Raw genomic sequence first — 21,214 nt, 5'->3', positions numbered from 1 at the left:
ATTATTAATCGATGAGTTTTACTTATAATTTAAAGTTTCAAATAAATTTTAATTAATAAAAAAATGTATTTAAAAAATGTATTACTGCAACATGATATGTCACATCAAAATGCAACCAAAAAAAAAAAAGATCAACTAACCGTATTAATTATATATCAAAAGAGTTTCAAAAGTGAAAAAGTATCTAATTAACCTCAAGTTATTGAAACAAAAACAAAAAACTCAAGTTAATAATTCTAGCACCCTCTTATTTTTTTTTAATGTTTTTGGTACAAATACATAATATGCGTATGCCCCTCTTCTCATCAACTATTAAGTTTGTAATTATTAATTCTTTCTAAATATATATTTTTCTTATTTCTTTTCTTGTCTGGGGGTGAGGGGAAGTGGTTACACAGGAACAGTTTTAAATTAATTAGTAGCCTTTCATCTGTAGTAAGTTATTTTTTAAGACCTGCCACAAGCCTAAACAAGATATATATAGAACTAAAATATAATATTACTGATTATGTTATGTTTTACGGGAAAGATAACCAATTAGGATTCACATGCAAGCAGAGTCATATTCATAATTAAGTTATTTTCTCGATCCATAAAAGAATTTTTTAAAGTGTGACCTACTTTATGGCAAAATGCAGAAAGAATAATAAAAGTTAACACGAAGTGCTACAGAATTTAGTTTCAACTAGCAAAGTACATTGGTTTAAATTAGTATTCCTAATTTGCCTCTAGATCATTAACTATTTATTCCCTTCAACTTTCTAAAGTTAGCTTATGACTTCTGCCTGGTTATCTCTAGTAGCTGTAGTTCCTCCCCACGCTTCTTTTCTTTCTTTTTCGCTTTTCCCTTCTCGGTTGTTTGATAAACTTAACCACATCTACTAGTTTTTATGTAGATATATTGTGATGAAAAACTATTTGGAGGAAACTTAAAATATAGCAAACTTCTCAAACTTTTCGTTTTCCCCTTCTTTTAATTAAATATAGCAAACTTGGAATGTTTGGAGATTTATTTAAGCCTACCCTATCCTCTGAGTTTGAGCTTACATGCATAGTACTTAATTTGGAGGAAATGAAATAAACGAGATGGGAGCCGACAAGTTATGATCTTTTTATTTAGATCAAATTTTTGAAGAGGAAAGAAGCTGAATAAAATCCTCTACTCTTAATTACTCTATTTTGACTCTTCCCAAATTGGGGTAATTAATTTGAAAGGTATATAATTTTTTTTACACTAATTGGACTTAATTATTCTTCACTTAATAATTGTATTTTTATTTTTTGTTACATTGGATAATTGCATTAACTATTATAAGTATATAACGACAAATTTATTTATTTTTCTTTGCATGGTTTTTCTCTTCTCTCCGAGGAAAACAAAGTGTTCCTCCAATTCATTAAAACCTCCTTCCTTATTTTGATCCAAAGAATATATTAGTGTTAGACGGAATATATGCACCAGCTTAGTAATTTGTATAGGCAGATAAGTTTTGTTCTTCAGTTCTTTGGTTCAGCTAATTTTTCCCCCTATTAGCTAATTAAGCAGGTTTTGGTTTGTAAGGTAGATGGATAAGTTCTCTTTGTATAGGCATAGCTGTAGCCTGTAGGCACTCGTAGTGACGTCATTTAACATTTTTAGTGATATCAAAACTCAGAAGGCTATATAGCAAGTAAATTGCAAAAAGTGTTTTAGCCTTTAATCGTATATGCTGTGAGAATTAAGTTCATCTTCAGTGTACGTAAGACAATAAGCATAGCGTTATGCACTAACGCGCTTTTTTCTTCTTTTTATTTCTCACATTCATTTGCTTCAACAAAACATATATTATTTATTTCTTTTTGAAAAAATAAAGTAAACCTCTCTCTGTATAATCAAGAGACTATCTTATAAAATTGGTAAGTGTTGCGCTGGTTTCTCAATCCTTCATATATGTAACTCACATGGAAATGCCATGCACAGTGATATATACACCAATTAATTATATACATAAAGATCGATGATCATACCGCTGATTCTAAAACAACTCTCGGTACTTGCTGGCAGTCTCAAAAAAATTGGTCATGTTATTGAACAAGTATAATTATATACCTTTGAATAGATATTCTAGACTTCCTAATTTACACATCCTTTATAGTTTATTTATTCTATATCACATGAACAAGTATAATGGCAAACATAAATAAATGCGTACAGAAAATAGTGATAAAATCCAAATCGAAATACCCAATTCCTTGCTTGAGTGTGTAAAAAAAAATATCTATTCAAAGGTACGTTTGACGTTTCCATATAAATTGTGACGTTGCAATTTTTATAATTAATTTCCCGTGTTTATTTCATAATTTATTTCCTAGCATGATATTCAAATGTTCAGTTACCTGGCGGAGAAAATGGCACAGGAAGAGCAGGCGCGATGAAAAGCTTTAAAACATGAAAATAATGAAACACAAAACCATAACCATTTATGAAATGATATATTGATAATCCTAATGCAAATGATTTTTCATTAACCATTTTTTTTATTTCTAGCTAGCTTCTTCTTTTCTGTTATCTTCAACTTGCTTTTCTTCTTTAATTTTTTTGTACAAGTCTAAAATCCTTGTCCAGATATACGAACGATGTACCTTTTGACAACAACTTGAAACTGCAATTTAAACCCTATCACATGAATACACAAGATACGTTTATTAAGTGCATGTGTTACAAGTTACACAGATGCATACACAGAGACATTTTTTTGACAATGCATATACACATGCAAATATACATATAGATAATAAACAAAAACATCAGAATAAGCAAAAAGTTCGTAAATCATAGTTAATAACTTAACTCTAGCATTTGATGCATGCATGAATAAAATTAATAATAAACAAATTAAGCCAATGCTTACACTCAAGCATAAGTCCTCATACGTTATATTAATTAAATATATAGTTTAAGATAACATGGCCTAATTAATAAATAAAAAAACATAACATTGCCTAGAATACCTTGTGATTTGCGAATGATCCAAACTTAAACTTGCTACGTCCTAATCAATAACCCTTTCGGGCCCTAGCATTGTTTCTCCCACAAGTTTCCTTTCCACGCTCAGAACTCATCAAAAGCAAAGTGTCATATATACTTAACCTCTCTGATCGATATGCCTTCGGTTAGAACAAGAATGTGTCAAAGATCATCATCATCCGTCAGCTTAAGTCCCAAATACCAAGGCCTTCTTTTTGCACCATCATCACACTCATCCACTGTCCTTCTCAGAGAGATGCTAATCTCATCCCATATTTGCTTGCACTCTCTTGCACTCCTATCAAACCCCAAACAAGCCAGTTTTGCTGCTATTTCATCCCAAAGCCCATTCTCCAATAAGTACCCATTATTATTTTCTCTGAATCTTTGCTCAAAACTAGTCCTTAGTTGTATCAAATTTGAAATCTCCATTTCTGTCCACCTACTGCTACTACTTCTATTATGATCCACACCCTCAGAGGGAAACTCATTGGCATCAATATTGTAATTTCCTTGGCTCTTGTTCTTATTTGGTGGTTCTTCTTCAACCAATGGCAATGCTTCAAGTCCTATCCCTATCCCAATGTGTTTCCTCACAACCTCTATCAATGCAGCATCTCTTGCTTCAACCCATGCTTTCTCTTTAGCCCAAAGTTCATGAACCTGTTTGTCAAGCCACATTGACTCTTTTCTCTTCCTTTCTTCCTCCCTAGATGCCATCTCTTGCTCTCTTTGCTCAACAACACTCAGCATTCTCTCCATCCATGCATCTTGAGTCTCTATGATCTTCCTCATGTGGGAATCCACTATCTCCTCCACTTTTGCTCTCCAGCTTTTTCTCACCCTCCTATATTGATCATTTTGCCTATGAATATGATCATCCAACCCTTTCTGCTTCTCATCCCTTGACTGCTGCTTCATCATGAATGCAATGGCTGAGAGATCCTCATCATTGTTCTCTGATGAGGATGTCTCGAATTCAGATGAATTTGAGATACTCAAACACTCTGAGCATTTGGGGTTATTGTTAGAATTATTACCATTATTGTAGTCTTGGTTAATTGTGCAGGTTTGATTTTGATTAGTAGTAACAGTGTTTCCACCAGCACGATGGGTTTTATCAGAAGTTGAGGCATGAGCATGATGAGCGTTATTTGCTTGATCTCCACATATTGCTTCAAGCTGCCTGAAGAACCTGTAGTGCTTCCCATCTTGTCTACTAGCTTTACCTTCCTTTGTCTTCTTGTAATACTTGTACAAATTCTCAAACTTCTCTTTGCATTTCTTTCCACTTCTTTGGTACCCAAATTCCTCAGCCATTATCCTAATTAAACACGTGGATCACACAGCTATTAATATGAAGGAGGGAGAGATTAATTAGCACATTAATCACAAATCATATTTCCTCTTTTATTTTTCCCACCTATTTCTCTTAGATAAAAAATTAGGGGTGAGAGAAATAGCACAGACAATATTATCTGGTTAAAAAACCGTACTAATTAATTTATAAATCATAACACCACATAAAATTTTATTTTTTAGTCATGCATGCATGGACTTAACATTAGTATAGTTATAAACCAATGTAAGATCTCTCCATTAAGCATTCTTATATTTATCATTCTCTCTTCCTTAAGAATATTTGTATATTAAACATGCTGTGGTGAAGGATTAAAATAAAATAATGGAAACATTCTCTCTTCATTAAAGATGTCAGAAACATCATGAATACAATTATCCGAGTTTGAATCAACAAAATAAACTCCAACGTATAGCCCTAGCTAGCTGAGCAAAATAGCTAGGTAGGTTTAATAGTAGTACTAAAAACAAGGACAGGCTTTCAGGGTGCTGAAAAAATATCCTTGCACCCATAATTATTTCCTCACAGAAAAACAAGTGCATGTATACACACACATTCAGTCAGTGGGATATCTTGGACAAAACTAGAAATGGATAACAAAAGCCACATGGATCTCTCAGTTATCTGTAAGTAATGGCCTGTCATTTTCAAACGCAAAGAGGATATTAGCCCCCCCACCACCCCCAAAAATAAATTTTGCTAAACCAGCAAGACAGAAAGAAAAGACAGGCCAGGAAGCCATCTATTTCTTCACTCCTCACTAGTCACCACCACTATACATTTCCCCTACTCTTTCTGAGTCTCAAGACAAAAACAAAAAGCAAAAACATGTACAGTGGTTCGCTTTTTTTTTTTTCTTTCTTTTTTCATTTTCTTTTAAGTATATAAGTATATGTGAGTGTACATACATATATATATATATATACATGTAAATATATCATATATACCTAGAAATCTCATTCCACAAGGGTGCTTTCTGATTGTTCTCTCTGAACTTGGAATCAAGACGAGATCTGATCTCTAGAAGCGAAAGGGTCTCCTGTCTAGGCCACCTGTTGTTCCCGGAGTCAAACCCAAACCACCCTTTCTCTGCACTCTCCATGCTGCAGAATGCATGATCCGAGACAGTAGTAGTAGCAGCAGCAGTAGCAGTAACAACAGGGTTTACACCAGAGGAAGAAGAATAATCATGATGATGAGCAAAGTGGTGAGTGAAACCACGAGGGAAGAAAACGTCCCCAACCATGTTGGGGTCAAAACTAGTGTGTGGAGTAGTAGCAGAAGAAACAGCACTACTGAGACCATGGTGAAGACAAAGTGGCTCAAGTAGGTGTGTGTTTGAAGGGTTCAAATGGGTACTTCTGGCTGGTATAAGCCGCCGGAGATCCTCCGGTAGCCCATAAGGGTCACCCATATCTTCACCCCAAAGACAGTAGTGAGAGAGAAAAAGGAAAAGAAAGTGTACAGAAGACACAGGATGAGATGAGAAAAGGGTCTCACTTGGTTCTGTCATAGAAGAAGTGAGATTTTTTTATTTTATTTTGTTTTATTTACCTTTTAACCCTCAAATTCATCTTCCCCGAATTTAACAAATGTGAAAACTTCAACTGAGGGTACATCTTGAATTATGTCGAAATACTAAACATTAAATATCTGCATGTTTAGTCTTAATTGTATCAACTAATTGATTTTTTTTTATCGAAAATTGTTCTTGAATTAAAATAATTTTAGATAGTTTTTTATTAAATAAAAAAATTATATTGAACCAATAATAAAAATTGATCTAATTGATGATAAGGATAAGATTCATTTTCTGAGAAAAAGAATTTGCATTAAGTTATCTACATTAGAATGAGAATGGTGAGTAATCTATAACAAATATATTAGTAAACACTTTTTAAGTCTTCAGATCTATCTTAGTTCTAATGAAACTCAACTTACCCTTCAATTTTTTTTAAAAAAAAAATATACTAAAATTTACTATTAATTTGTTTTTAGAATAAAAAATTAGAAATAAATTGTTTAACTTTAAAATCAAATTTAACCTAAATTGATTTGTAAAATAAATTCTATTCAATCAATTTCGTAAACAGTTAAGAATAGCAAATATCAGTAGAACTATAGTATCTATTCTTTAATGTATTTTATATTTGTTATTTTAAAGGATTAACGTGTGAATTTTATTTTGTTAGAAAGGGAACAATCATTTTTGTAACTTTTTTACAGCTGTTTTTATAGAATAGGGAAGAGAAAAAAAAAATTGAGAGATGAGTGATCTGACGTAAAAAGAGTAAGGAAAAATAAACAATTAGAAAAAGTGTACAGTAATAACATGACTATATTAATTGTGAAGGACGAATTGGATGTTGATTCTTTTAGTAACTTATTATTATTATGTGAGGAGAGGGGACAGGATCCGAGTCTACCGCAACTCTTAAAAGTTAGACTCAGCTCATCAGAGGATGAGAGAGAGATAGAGAGACTGTAAGAACTGAGTAAGAGAAGGAAATTAAAAGAGGTGATTTAAATAGTAAGGATTGAAGTACTTGGTTGAGAAAGCATGAATTATAATCTCCCCTTAGAGGCACCCTTTCCTTTTTCCATACCTAGGAGATATAAAAGTTGTATCATGAAAATGGTGTAGCTTATTCTGTTGCTGATTATTTTACAAATATAAGTGAAGTGATGTTGTAGTAGAGACCCAAAAGAATTGTTGTTAAATTCTCTTAAGAAAAAGTGATTAAGCAGTATGCCAGTAATGTAGTAATAATGCTTTAGCCAGTGAGAGAGAGAGAGAGAGAGAGACAAGTGGCAGAGAATCACACGATGAACTTCTAAGCCTTCACTAGTCACTACACTGCCTGGCCTGGGTGACGGGTGCACAGTACTTGAGACTTAACCTTTTTTCATTACTTTTACTTGCTTTTTAGCAGCAGAAGCATCTTTGTGGAGGGTAGCATAAACTTAGCTTAAAGCCAACACACCTATCTTAATCATAGCAGTTAGGTGAACGTGCTCTCATTTGTTTTCGATGTAACATGTTTATTTCTTTAAACAAAAAATTCCTAGTTATTCATCCTTAGCTATTTGTCAAGTGTCGTGTATAGAATAAGTATAAAAACATGAGCGACGCTTGACGGCCTCATGCTATATTACCACGAAGTAACATGTATATAGCGGGTATCAACAATTATTTGGATAAGGAATAACTATATGTGTTTTTTAATTTAATCAAAAATAATTTATAATTTAAATTTGATTGGTTTTTAGATATAAAATAGATATTTTTAAAAAATAATATCTATTTTGTGTATGTTTATGATCCTTGATCAAATTTTTCTATCAATATATGGTAAAAAAAATATGTATATACATTACTAGAAAAAGTAATTTTCACAACACGGTAATGACATCGATAAAAAATAATCATTCTAGTATAACACACTGTAACAATTTCGTAATTATCAATTAAAAAATGACAAATAGTCACATGAATGTTGTAGAAACCCATACTTATATAATAGGTTGTTTTAAATTATTTTTTTCTGATATAAAAATATGTACTAATAGTAGTTTGAGTTGACATTTTCTAAGAATATCTTAGATAAGAAATTGTTGCATATACTGAGGAAAAAATAGGTCTAAGCTAATATAAAAATATTAAAAACGGTGAGACATGGAAATGTGGGATAGCTTATAGAGTTTCTTTGATACATTTTTTTTTAGAATTATACGCTTAAAGAGAAGGGTTGTTTCAATTATATATTTATGAAGAGAAGCAACGTGTTATATACTGAGACCAGGTATCTATATATATTATGATATATACTTTAATGAGTATCATAATTAAAGGTGTTTCAAAGAAGTCAACTTATAATTGAGCTAAAGACTAGAATATTAGTGGAGAATTCCAAAATTGGATTGTTGCTTTTACTTTTATGGTATGTTTAGTTGAGGAAGGAAAGGTGAGGAAGAAAGTGAAAGAAAGAAAAAGAGGAAGGAAATAAAAGGAATAGAAAGCGAGACGATTTTCTAATAAATTAGATTACTGTGTAAAAAATCATTCTTTTCATATAAAATAAATAAAGTTTGACATTTTTTCTCGTCTTACATATAAAAAATGAATACAAAATAAACAATAAATAAAATTTTGTGGACCATGGCCTCCTTTGAACTATAACTTGCTCCATATAGGTGTAATTTCTTGCTTAGTATATAATGATGATATATATAGCCTGTTTATAATCTAAGCCATTTTAAAATGTTTATAATTATTCTATAAATGAATTTTGTTTTTATTTTATTTTTTATTTCAATATATATATATATATATATATATATATATATATATATAATATTTTTTATCTCATTCAAATTTTGCATAGGATGAGAAAAAAGTACTAATGTGATAATATTTTGTATACAATAATAAATAGCATTTAAATAAATGAAATGAAATTTTCATATATTTGAGATGGTATATAAATCTTATTTAATTAAATTATTTTTAATAATACCTTAAGTAAATATGCATGATAGGTCTAAGATTCAATTGCACCAAAATAAAAGAAATAAAATATATTTAAAATTGAGAATTTGATCAAAATTTTAGATAGTCTAAAATAGATGACCAAAATTGTGAAAGAAAATATACATGAAATAAAATTATGGATTAAGAATCAAAGAAGATTAAAATTGTAATTTAGTCTAACCATGACTTAATTTATATCCCAATTTAAATTTTTATTGTAAATATAAAATATAATTTATGTTTAAAAACATATAGTTGTTATAAATTTTAATTAAATAAAAATAATATAGAAGTATATATATATATATAAATTTACAATCATGATATGGCTAAGGATCAAAGTGAAGTTAAACATAATATAATAAATAATGTGAGGAGATAAAAAGGAAAGAAATCGAAGATAACGTAGAATGGGATAAAAGAAAAAAAAAAGTTTAATAAACACATCAATTTTAATGTGTATGAGTGAAAAAAAGATATAATATATATAATTAATAGGTATAGTATATATATATATAATAAACAATGTGATGAAAAATATATAAAAGAGAAAATGATTATTCGAAGAAAATAACGTTTATAAAACCTCGACCCAAACTGTAGCGTCCTTTCTGAAAGAAAAAAAAAAAAAAAAACTGTTCCGTCCTTTTCACGCGGGAATCTTCTTTTCTGATTATTATCTTGAATTAATTCACTTTGGTGCTGTATGCAATCATGAGTAAAACAAAGATGCGACTTAACTCTTGGATTTTTATCTTGGGCTGTCTTATTGCTTATAGCCCACCCACGATCAACAATTTATGATTAAAAATTGATTCTTTTTTAATTTGGCCAATCCTATTTAAACTTCTTTCGACCAGAAACAGTCTATCGATTTTTACCAGCTTATCTACCCTATTAATAATTTTTTGATTTTACATTCATTAGTGTTAATTAGTATATGAATTAAATATGATTTAATTATTTAAAAAACATTGAATAATTTTTTTTCAAACTTTTAATAGAATAAATATTTAAACAATATATTTTCTTCAACCGGTATCTTAAACACAAAAAAATTTCTTTTTATGTTTATTATTTGAGAGCTACTAAAACAATTTCCTTGCATTCCATTTTAAAGTTTATATGTTCTCAAATTTATTAACTGATTTTTGTTAATAATCAGCCGATCATACATATTAAATGCATGGATCAACTGTCACTTATAATATTACGCAGTTCAAATCAAATTAATACAATATTTAATGAGAAAAATCATTATATGTATAAAAAAATTTATACGTAATTCAATCATAACATAACTTATCGTATATAATAAAATTATTAAATTTTATGATAATTATTTTAAAAGTCATATTAATGATGATTTGTGATTAAATAACGGTATAAATCTAATTTACACTGTTCATCATCATTAAACTCATATTAAATATAATATTCAAGTATCAATATCATAACTATTTAATACATATATCAATTAACACAAAATTAATTTAATTTAATTAGTGATTTTTAGTTTACGTTCATGAGTATTAAATGCAAGCTCGTTAATACTTACCAGTGAAGTAATCAACTAGTTCAATATACTAATTCATAGAATGAAAATGGTTGCACTAGTACTGATCCAACATTTTTTTACCCAATTGATACAATTAATTATCGTTTGGTATATCATTATTTTTTTCGTAAAAAGGTAAATCAACTGTTGGAGAAAGAAATAGAAGTGAGATTTTTTCTAGCGGTATAGAATCGAACTTATTATCTTTAGTGTGTTTTTGAATTATCGGTGGTAAAATTTATTTTAAATGAAATTAATTTTATAAAATGAATTATTGTATAATTGGTTTTGGAAGAAATAGAAGCTACTCATATACTTGCTTTAATTCTATCATAATTTTTTTTTCATACACAATTGATTCTATCATAATTTTAAAAACAATCCAAACATATAAAATTTGATCAAAATCAGGATTGACTCACATCATGATGATCTATTATAATTTTAGAGACTATCCAAATACACACTTAGTTTTTACAACTTAATTAAATTTGAATTTAGGCTGATCTGAGGCATCAATGGAAATGTTCTTGCCTTTGCTTTCCAGGTTTCTACCATGCTTAGGACCTAGGTGGCATAATGCTTTCAAGATCGAACGATCGAAAAGTGTTTTAATATTAGTTTACTTATGAAGAAGTGTTTTGTGCTCAGCCATTCTGGTAAAAACTGGCGTGAAGGTGGAAAGGAAGCAATGGTATGTTGATCAGTTGAATTAACTAGGGCATAAAAGCCATGTTGACTTGAGGATAATTAACGGTGTATTTGAGTAAGTAATTTAGTTAAACACTCATTCAATATTTTTTTGTTACATAAACACTCATGTTAATTATAAACTTAATTATTGAACATTGAAATTAATTTTTTTAAAATTCACAAGAATCATAATTATTTTTCTAAGTTTCGTATCATCTTCTTTAATTAGCTAAACGTTCTTATCTTGAAAAAAAAAAGTTCTTTAAAATACCATTTTTCGTTCAAATATAGTAAAAGATTAATATTGTAAAGAATATAACTATCTATATAAAAATAAAAAAAAATAAAAAATTGCTTAAAATTTAAATTACATTAGTTGTGTTCTAATTAAATAACCAGGACTCTTACTATTGAGTGGCATCCTCCAAACTGTGTTTCACAAAAGGATCAAAGGGATGTCTTTTTGTTGAACATGTTGGATTGGCCTTGGAATGTATTCCACCACAACTACAGTGGAATCCAAACAAAACTTAAGTGTGTGTTTAGGTAGAAGGTCACATACGTACGTTTAAGGTAAATATACGTTTCCAGAAGCATCATCATCCTTTGTTTTTACTTTCAACTTACTTTATCCATTGGATTTGCATAAAATCACACGCACTGCATTTCCAAATCCAAACACACACTAAATCTAAACCTTAACCGAGTTTTAGATTGTTTGACCAAAGTGAGTTTCCTTTTTTTTTCAAATAGTAAAATAATTATTAAAAAAGAAACCTGACTACAAGAAGCACAAGGTGTGCCAAGCCAGTGCTAAGTTTCTACAAGATGTAGCCTAAAGAAAAAGTCTTGATCGAGATCCGAGATGTATGGACATCAGTGTGGCACTTCGACACAATTGATCATATATTATAGACAAGGGTGAGTACACGTATAGAAGACATTCTAACATCTAAGTCAATGGAGTTTTTATTAGATGGAGGATATATAATAAATATTTATCTAACATTGTAGCGTAAATCTATAGGTGTCTCGTATTTATAGAAGTTTTATTGTTCACATGTGTATTCACGCGGTCGACTCAAAGATAAAAAAACAATTGAAAATCGAGTTTTAATTAAGTTCATTAAAAGAAAAATATTTGTTATTAATTAAAAAACAGAAAAATCACATATATTAATAAAAAAAAGTTTAGCATGTAACTTTCTTATTTAAAATGGGAATAAATATCTTAAAATTTATTTTAAGTTTTATTTACGGTTGGATTGAACTCGATATATTATAAGAAACTTGGACGTACATGAGTGTGACATTGATTCCAACCAACACTTTAGCGAGCGCAGACCATTAGTTTTGACCGAGAGGTGGACTTCCCATGTGAATTGAGGTTCCAGAACAATGATGATAATTATTCATATTTAAATTTTAATAATTAACTAAAATTAAATAAAATTGATAATGCATACATCGATCCTTTTGCTTTACGTACAGATGATTCACTTTAATCCGAAAATAATAATTGGTGGAGTAATTGATTGAAGAAGAAAAAAAACGTTTTCCCTTATATGAAGGCAAATGCATTATATATGGAAGAGGGAGAGATAAACGTTGGGGGGCCAGAATCGGGAATCGTGATTGCTGGAGGCATTTACATGGAATAGACTACGTACCTAATATTTGACTCTTGGATCCCCTCCTGGCTCAAACTTCGAAGCATTTGTTTCTGAGTTATTATTGTCAGCCAGGAGCATCAAGCTCATTGCCAATAATCATAATCATGGCCAACTTTTAAACATAGTATTTGTCTTTGTTATTACTTGTTAGTACTGTATAATTTTTAAAAATCAAATTTAATTTTAATTTTGAGTCCTGAGTTTAATTTTTAGAAAATTTTGTTGCAAATTGATAATAGATCAAATGAGTTCACTTTCTATTTTTTTTTGTTTCACTATGAAATAATATAATATTGTTGAAAATAATCCAAGTCTCGGGTTGGTTAAAAGTAATGAGGAACAACTCTCACATTTAATTTTTGAGGTTGAGTTAGGTCTCTCACATTATACATTCTAAGAAATATAAAAAAATATATTAATATATAAAAATAATTAAAAATAATTAAACCTATGACAAGAATGATAATGATGATGAGATGTGATAATCATAATAGTAAAAGTGAAATAATGATGATGATAATAAAAATAATCTTAATAGAGGTGACAATGATGGGAGAAGGTGATAATTAATATATTTTTTATAATTAAAAATTAAATTTACAAAAGAAAAATACTATTAAAAATAAACATAAGAATGCCTGAAAACAAATTAAAAGTCGTTTCAATTATATTTTATTAAACATATTTTGTTTTTAAAAATATATTTAAAAATAAAAAATCAAAAAGTCACCATCACTCTAATAGTTCCTAAATTATTAATATAATTTGTACTATACCAATATGATATATATATATATATATATATATATATATATATATATATATATATATATATATATATATATATTACACTAATAATAAGCAATTAATTTCATCAATATAAAATATTGGCATATATTATTTATACGTGATTAATTAGTATTACATATCATATAGTTAGTATTCATACACAACAAAGGTTCATTAGACCAATCAAAAGAGAAAGCAAAATCCTTCGTTTTTGCTCTTAACCATGGAAAAGATCTAAATTTAATTAAGTCCATCACATTTATGTTTCTTTTATATGAATATTGAATTACCAGCCAACCGGTGAATTCTCTTTGATATTTCCTTGTACTTCTTTTGGTATATCTGGTACCATTTTTATAATACTTTCTTTCGTGTTAATATATATATATATATATATATATATATATATATATATATATATATATATATATAGTTACAAACCACACAACCATTAAGCCTTGAGCTCTTTCCCTATCAGCCACCAGCAGTATTGTAGAAAAATGACTCCTAAATTCCTCTAGCATAACCACATGCATCCCCAACCATTTGTAGCGTATTGTTTCCAAACAGATGAAGAAAAAGAGAAGGATATAAAGGGGAAATATTAAAAAATAAATAGACAACTCATATGGTAAATATTATATAAGAATATACTAAAATATAATTTATACTAGAGAAGTCTTGCATGGCATAATCAAGTAAGTAGTAATAAGTTCACCATAAAATATAGTGGGAATAATATAAAAAAAATCATGCTTAAAATTAATGGATAGGATAACTATATAAGTTAAAAAAATTAAGAACATGTCTCAATAAACATGTGGTCTTAAAACAATGTTTCGTTTCTTGGGAATGTCATGTGTACTATGTGCAAATGCAGATAAAAAAATGTACTATGTGCAAATTATACTAGTATATAACATTTTGGTTTTATTGAAAAAAGAGAGGCAAACAGGTCTTTTTCTTAAGACACTTGCATTGTGAAACGAAAATGTTACGTACTTACATAAATAAGACATTTTGAAAAAAATCGAACGATGTCTCGAGTTATAATGAGGAACAATAGGGCAGTTTTCTCGAGAGTTTTGGAAGTTGGTTCTAAGACCAAACAACCCCTAAATGACTTCTACCTTTTCACTCTTCTTATTTTCTTTGTTTTCCATGTGTAATTAAAACCATTGAGGTATGAATCAATGAACTTAACTTTGAAGTCAAGCCCCTCCATTTGATCAAATGCTCAGTTCGGGTCAACTCAACTTATTTTGTTACTTCTAATTTTATCCAATAGCATCACATAACGAGATGATTATTCATTAGTAACATGTTCTGTTTAACATGCCGGATATAAGTTATCTTTTCTGTGCACGTCTAACTTCTTATAACTTGAGAAGTAAGTCATATATGACATATATAACAAACCGAATTTTAATTTTTAAAAAGTATAGTTGCATATGTCATATGCAACTTATATTTTAAATTAAAAAAAGTCATATAAGGCATGCATGATTTAAGAAAACACTTATTTGGATATATCATCATAAGAATAACTTCACTTTTATTTAATATATATATATATATATATATATATATATATATATATATATATATATATATATAAGTCTAGCATGCGGCGCTACATATAGGATCAATCATATTTTCAATTTTCAAAAGACAGTCTCAAAGGTAACATCAGCTTTTAGACAAACACAACACAGTGTCTTTTGATCGATTATTCAATTTTTATTGGATTAAATCGATTTTAAGTTAGTAAATATTTATATTTTATTTTAATAACATTTTCTCTCCTTTTTTTAAATACTTTTGTACAAATCTCTATAAAGAAAACAAAATAATTTTTAAATGATTATAGTTCTATCTTATTTCATCGGTTTTTGTTCATGCATGTCACCATGTCTTTTTGTTATTGTTTATCTTTTGAATTTATATTTCAGTACAATGGTGCAAAGGATAGATGCATAAATTTAAATCTAGTCGAGATGTGTTCTTATTTTGATGAATATGGAATTCAACATTAGAGGATTTATAATATTTATGTACTGATTAATTAATTGAATTAGATGCAGTATTACATTTATGTAGTTAAAAATTATAATTGTTAACTTCCAAAAATCAACCACACCAAACACATTATAAGTCATTCTAAACTCATTCCAAACGGAGCCTTAGGTAAGTCCACTCACATTTGAAAAAAGTAAATACTGACTGAATCACTGTGACAACTGATTGCTTAGTTCAGAGGTTGCAGGCCCCAGTTTCTTGCCGTGTAAGTAGGCCACGTTCCTCTTGCTGCCATGCACATTGACGTAGCCGCGATATAATAAGAGAGAATCAAGGAGTGCAAATTGACAAAAAGCAAGTGACTCATCGTATATATATCACGTGACTCCCATACTGATGTCACATCATCACATCAACATTCTCATTTTTGCAATGGTATGTTTTTTAAGACTTTTTTAAAAGGTAAGTAAGAAAAAAATATGTATTTGAGCAGTGTGATTTTGAAATTATTTAGAGTTGTTTTTTGCCGTCCACTTTAAATAAAGTTTTGTGCTTCTTTTGTTTCATGTATTTAAATAGAGTGATTTTGAAATTATTCATATGATAATTTTTTGTTTCAAAAAAAGTAAGAAATTAACCGAAACAAATGTTTAGATTTTGTATTTATTTTATTTTATTTTATGTTTTTCTCTCTCTTTTTTCTGTCTACCTTATAAAATATAACATACATATTTATGGAATGTAAAAAAATGGAATAAAATTAGAAAATAATATTGGAAAAGTGATGGTTGAAGAGAAAACTTATTTCTACTTTTTTTTTTCAAATGTGTGTAACTAAAAGAAAAAAATTCCTCTTTCTGCGAGAAAATAAAATAAGAGAAATGGATTTTTTTTATTCAAATATACCCAAAAAAAAATAAATCCCAAAATATCACATTTTTCTATCTACTACCATTCACTATTCTTGTTGACCTATCCTTGACTTCCCACCTTCATTTTTTTTTTCCTTTCATGTTGTAACAAGTCCGGACTGGAGGGCCGACTTCTCAATTATGTTTTTTTTTCTTCATTTTTTTTTATTTTGCAGGTTTAATTATATAATTAAAAAAATTTAATTATTTTGTTAAGTATGTGTTAGTTAATTAACTTTAATAAGTAATATTTATTTAAATTAATTATTAGAATTTTTTAAGTATAATTATTATTTTTAAAATTAAACTTAATTAATACATTTAATGAACAAATTAATTAAATGAAATAATTAACTTAATTATATAAACATTTAAATCAAATGAAAAAAAGGAGAGGGCGAGGGGAAGTCAGGGTTACCAGTCTCGACTTCCCGACGGGCAAAAATGTGGCATTTTGGCGAATAATGTAATGGAGGTGGCATTTGTGGATTCAACTGTTCTTAAGATTATTGAATTAAAAGAAAAAAGATTAAAAAATCGTTATTTTTTATAGTAATAAAAAAATGATAATATTTTTCACAAAAATAACCTTTAATCAAAATAATATAACTAAAAGATAAGGAAAAGTCTCCTAAATAAGATATTTGAATTTCCAAAAAAATCTAAAACACATACACGATAATACTTAAATAAACATGATTAGGAAAATCAAACTTTATGTTGCTTATATCAAATAAAAAGACAATATTAACCGTGAGAAATTTTCTCGCATATTGTTAAGGTTATGCCTCGGGTATAGAGGGAGCCTTTTTATTTTCGTGCGCTTTTTTATTTCATCACTTGGACTTATATAAAAAATTGTTAACTTATTTTTGTTTCTAAAATTGATCTAGGTCATCATTGTGCTTCTACAACCAACCAGAGATTAGGTTTATTAGTGAACAGTTCAAATAAACAACGGATCGAACTAGAAAGTTCAGCACATTCTTAGTCCACCATCTAAATTTATTTTTCAATCTTAATAATAATTGATGTTCAAATTATTTCTATTAATAGTAAATCTACTGTGACTATTTTTATATTTTTATACATGAGATTAAAAATACTAACAGACTGACGTAATTATGTATTCATTTGTTCTCATAGGAAAAGTGCTATATTTAAGTATATGGATCGTATGCATGATTTAAGGGTTAAGAAATTCTCAAAAGAAAGTGAAAAATGTTCCTTTCTGGTTTATGTTGGTAAAGATATGTTTGTTCCTGCCTAAATAGGAAAGGTGATTATAAAAGGCCAACTGCGCAACATGGTTTGATCATAACAAAAGTACGGACACTTGGAGAGGGATGGGACCATGATGGGAAAATGTAGGACTGTGATGGGATTGCATGATCATTCTGTAAAACATACATGATTAGTGGCAAATAAATAAATAATAAGGTCAAATATTTCCATCCCGGTCCGTCCTGCCAAATAGATTAGTGGCAATGGGATTGCAAGAGAACGTCATAGTTTTAAATGGGTCGCGTACAAATTAAGGACCATTGAGGGATGAATATATAGTGTTGGGTTTGACTAAACTTAACCCAGAACCTGATCATTCTTTTTCGAATGATTTAGATTTGTATATTTTTCTATCATATTTGAATCTAATCAATCAACCTGATCAGTAATAAATTGGGTTGAGTTAGTGCTATCAGGTCTAGAATCTTAAATACAAACTTAAGTTAAAAAAAATTATTAAACAAAATAAAATAATAGTATAAAAAGAGAAGATACCATTTCAACTGATTAGGTTATTGGGTTTATGGTTTAAAAATGAAAATCCATCAAATTAAAACAAATCAAATTCGACCCAAGCAATTCTAGAATTCAAACTAATATATATATTTGGGCTAGGCTAGGTTCACAAGTTATTCAAATCAATCCATGAACATATATTTAAAATAATCTATATTACTTTTGTACCTATATTAAGTTGACCATGACCTTTCAAAGGTTCCAGGAAGTAAAGCACTCAACAGGGTGTCTAACAAAATATTGGTAAAAAAATACACTGTGCACTGCATGGTCATAAAAACAAGACAAGAAGAATAAAATTTCATGCCCCAACATGGTGATAGAAATATCATTTTGGATCAACAAATAATAATAAAAAGTGATTAAACATATATATAGCGTGACTAACTACTTGATGTGACGATAATAACATTATAATGATAGAACTGTCGTGACATCACGGTGGTTAGTCTCATTCAGCTGGAATCTCCTTATGGGCCAATGTTTCCAAGGGTAAGTCAGGCTCATCCATTGCTGACTACAACATTCTGAATTTTTTTGATATCTCTATTCATCCTTCCAAGACCACTTTGGTCTCCCATGTCATCTGACATCTCTTCCTCCTTTCACGCGGAAATCCTAGCTGCCATGAGAGCCATTAATATTGAAATTGCTCGGAGTAAATGTTGGCCCAATCTTTGGCTGGAGTGCGACTCTATGTCAGCGGAACTTGTTCCTTGACAACTCAGAAACAGATGGAGAAACTTTATGTTCATAGCTTCCCAAATGCATGCAGTTTAATTTCGTGTCTCACATGTTTTTAGAGAAGATAATATGTGCACAAACAGTCTTGCAGCCTTTGGTATGCATAACACAGGTTTCTGTTGGAGGGACTTTCTCCAACCTTCGTTTTGTCTGGCCATAGTCATAATGATATGACCTTCCTTCTTTCAGGTTTCATTTATGATCCTGTTTTTGATATCTTTGGTCATCATGGGTTTGGCCTAAGTCTCCTAGTAATTTTGTATTGCTTTTGCTATCTTTTTAATATATTTTAGGGTTGTTTTGAGTCCGGTAGGCACTCAGATGTCCACCTAGTTGGGATTTGATCTCCTACCATAGTTTTCATTTCCTCATTTCAATAATAAAAAAAAACTAGGATAATATAACTAACATATATTTTGAAAAAGTCTGATTTTTTTAAAAAAAAATTATATTAGCAATTTTTAATATGATTTGATTTAAAATATAAAAAAGTATACAAGTTTTAATAGAATAATATTAAAAAAAATCACAAAAATTTATCAAAATCAATCCGTAAAAATTAGTTTAATTTGATTCAGATTTTATATTAAACCATTTATAATTTTTATGTTTGGTTTAAATAAGTAACTTTTTGATGAAAAATAAACTATACCGCACTACATACATAACTTAATACGCACTTGGAACTCATAATTATTTTCTTAGTCAAAAAGTATATTAGTAGCCTCAATGGTAGATCCAGACATAAAATTGTGGAATAAATAATATGAAAAAATAACGAATAAAAAACAGCTAGTTGTAAATTGATTTATTTCATTTAGATTATTCATTTACTTTTTTAAAATATCTAATATTTTTTATTCATGGTACAAATAAAGAACCTCTTTTGATGATATTCTTAAAAAACGAATAAAAAATATGTATGAAAAAAAATCTCATTAGTGAACTTAATGAAACAAATATAGATATTCTAAATAAAATGAATTAAATTAGAAGTTACCTTAAATAGTGTTAAAAACTATTATATAGCAACCGTAGACATATAAGGACCGCATAGCGCAGTGGATTAGCGCGTTTGACTTCGGATCAAAAGGTCGTGGGTTCGACTCCCACTGTGGTCGCTCTAATTTTTTCATTTGGTCTCTGAAGGTAAGTTTTTTCCCGTAACTTGCGTAAATTCAAAATAGAGGCCCATTAAAATGCCCACAACGGCTCAATCTTTCTGTTGTCTTTTTTGTTTTTTTTTTCTTTTTTTTGGGGGGTACTTTACTTCGTGTAATATTTGTCCAATTTTCTTTCTTCTAAAAACTAATTTCGAAAAGTAATGCGTATATGTTTCATATTTTAGTTTTTGAAATTTATTTAATAAATTCTATAAACTCAATTGTAGTATTGTTAAAATGTAATCACTTTGAAAATTTAGTTTCGGAAAATGGTGAACTTTTAATTCTTATGGAAACTAAATTCCAAAAGAGAAAAATGAGAAGTCACACCTCTACAGTTACTTTGCTGATAATCAAGGAGTCTAATCAATTAGTTAAATAAAATATGTAAATATTATAAATCTTTTAATATTTTATTTAATTTCTAAATATAAGTTTTTTGTTGATTATGAAAACATTGTCTAACCATATGATCATGATTGTTGCAATAGTAAATGCCAATGTGGGACAAATGTTCATGGATCAATGAATTCAACTGATGTATTGTACAATCAAACTTTCGATTGGATGGGAAATAGAGTGGCTTGATCATATAAAGGATATCATATCTATCTCTAAGCCCTTAGGCAGTTAAGGTTACTTATAAGTGTTGCTCGTTTTTGGCAATGAGGTGGATGATATAATCATTCATGCCAATTTTTTAAATGTAAAATGTCCAAGTTCGTGTAGTGTTATATTGGGTTGACATTCACTCAATGCCATAGTATGTAATATATTGTTGTAGAATATTTGTTATACATTCAACAATTCAATAACATTTCAAATATTTGTGATTTCGATGGTTATATATCAATGTATTCAAATAATTATGTTAATATTTTTTATATTTTATATAAACAATTAAACGTTACAAAATATTTAGTGTCATCAATTATTTACATATGCAATAAAAAGTAGTTTTTAAGT

The 21,214-nt window shown here is 28.9% G+C and overlaps 1 protein-coding gene and 1 non-coding gene across 2 annotated transcripts; one reads left to right on the top strand and one right to left on the bottom strand.

The window, feature by feature from the left end:
• Positions 1–2,887: 2,887 nt before the first annotated feature.
• Positions 2,888–5,897, bottom strand: LOC114370514 (trihelix transcription factor PTL-like). The gene is made up of 2 exons (XM_028327875.1): positions 5,315–5,897; positions 2,888–4,331 (listed from the first exon to the last, which is right to left on the bottom strand). Exons 1-2 carry the CDS (start codon positions 5,878–5,880, stop codon positions 3,170–3,172), a joined length of 1,728 nt encoding a protein of 575 aa, XP_028183676.1. The 5' UTR covers positions 5,881–5,897; the 3' UTR covers positions 2,888–3,169.
• Positions 5,898–20,132: 14,235 nt separating this feature from the next.
• TRNAR-UCG lies at positions 20,133–20,206 on the top strand. The gene has a single exon. It is a non-coding gene; the product is annotated as a tRNA-Arg (tRNA).
• Positions 20,207–21,214: the final 1,008 nt, after the last annotated feature.

The sequence above is a fragment of the Glycine soja genome, chromosome 10 (assembly GCF_004193775.1).
Source record: "Glycine soja cultivar W05 chromosome 10, ASM419377v2, whole genome shotgun sequence".
Taxonomy (NCBI): Eukaryota; Viridiplantae; Streptophyta; class Magnoliopsida; order Fabales; family Fabaceae; genus Glycine; species Glycine soja.
This window is presented reverse-complemented; position numbering and strand designations above follow the sequence as displayed.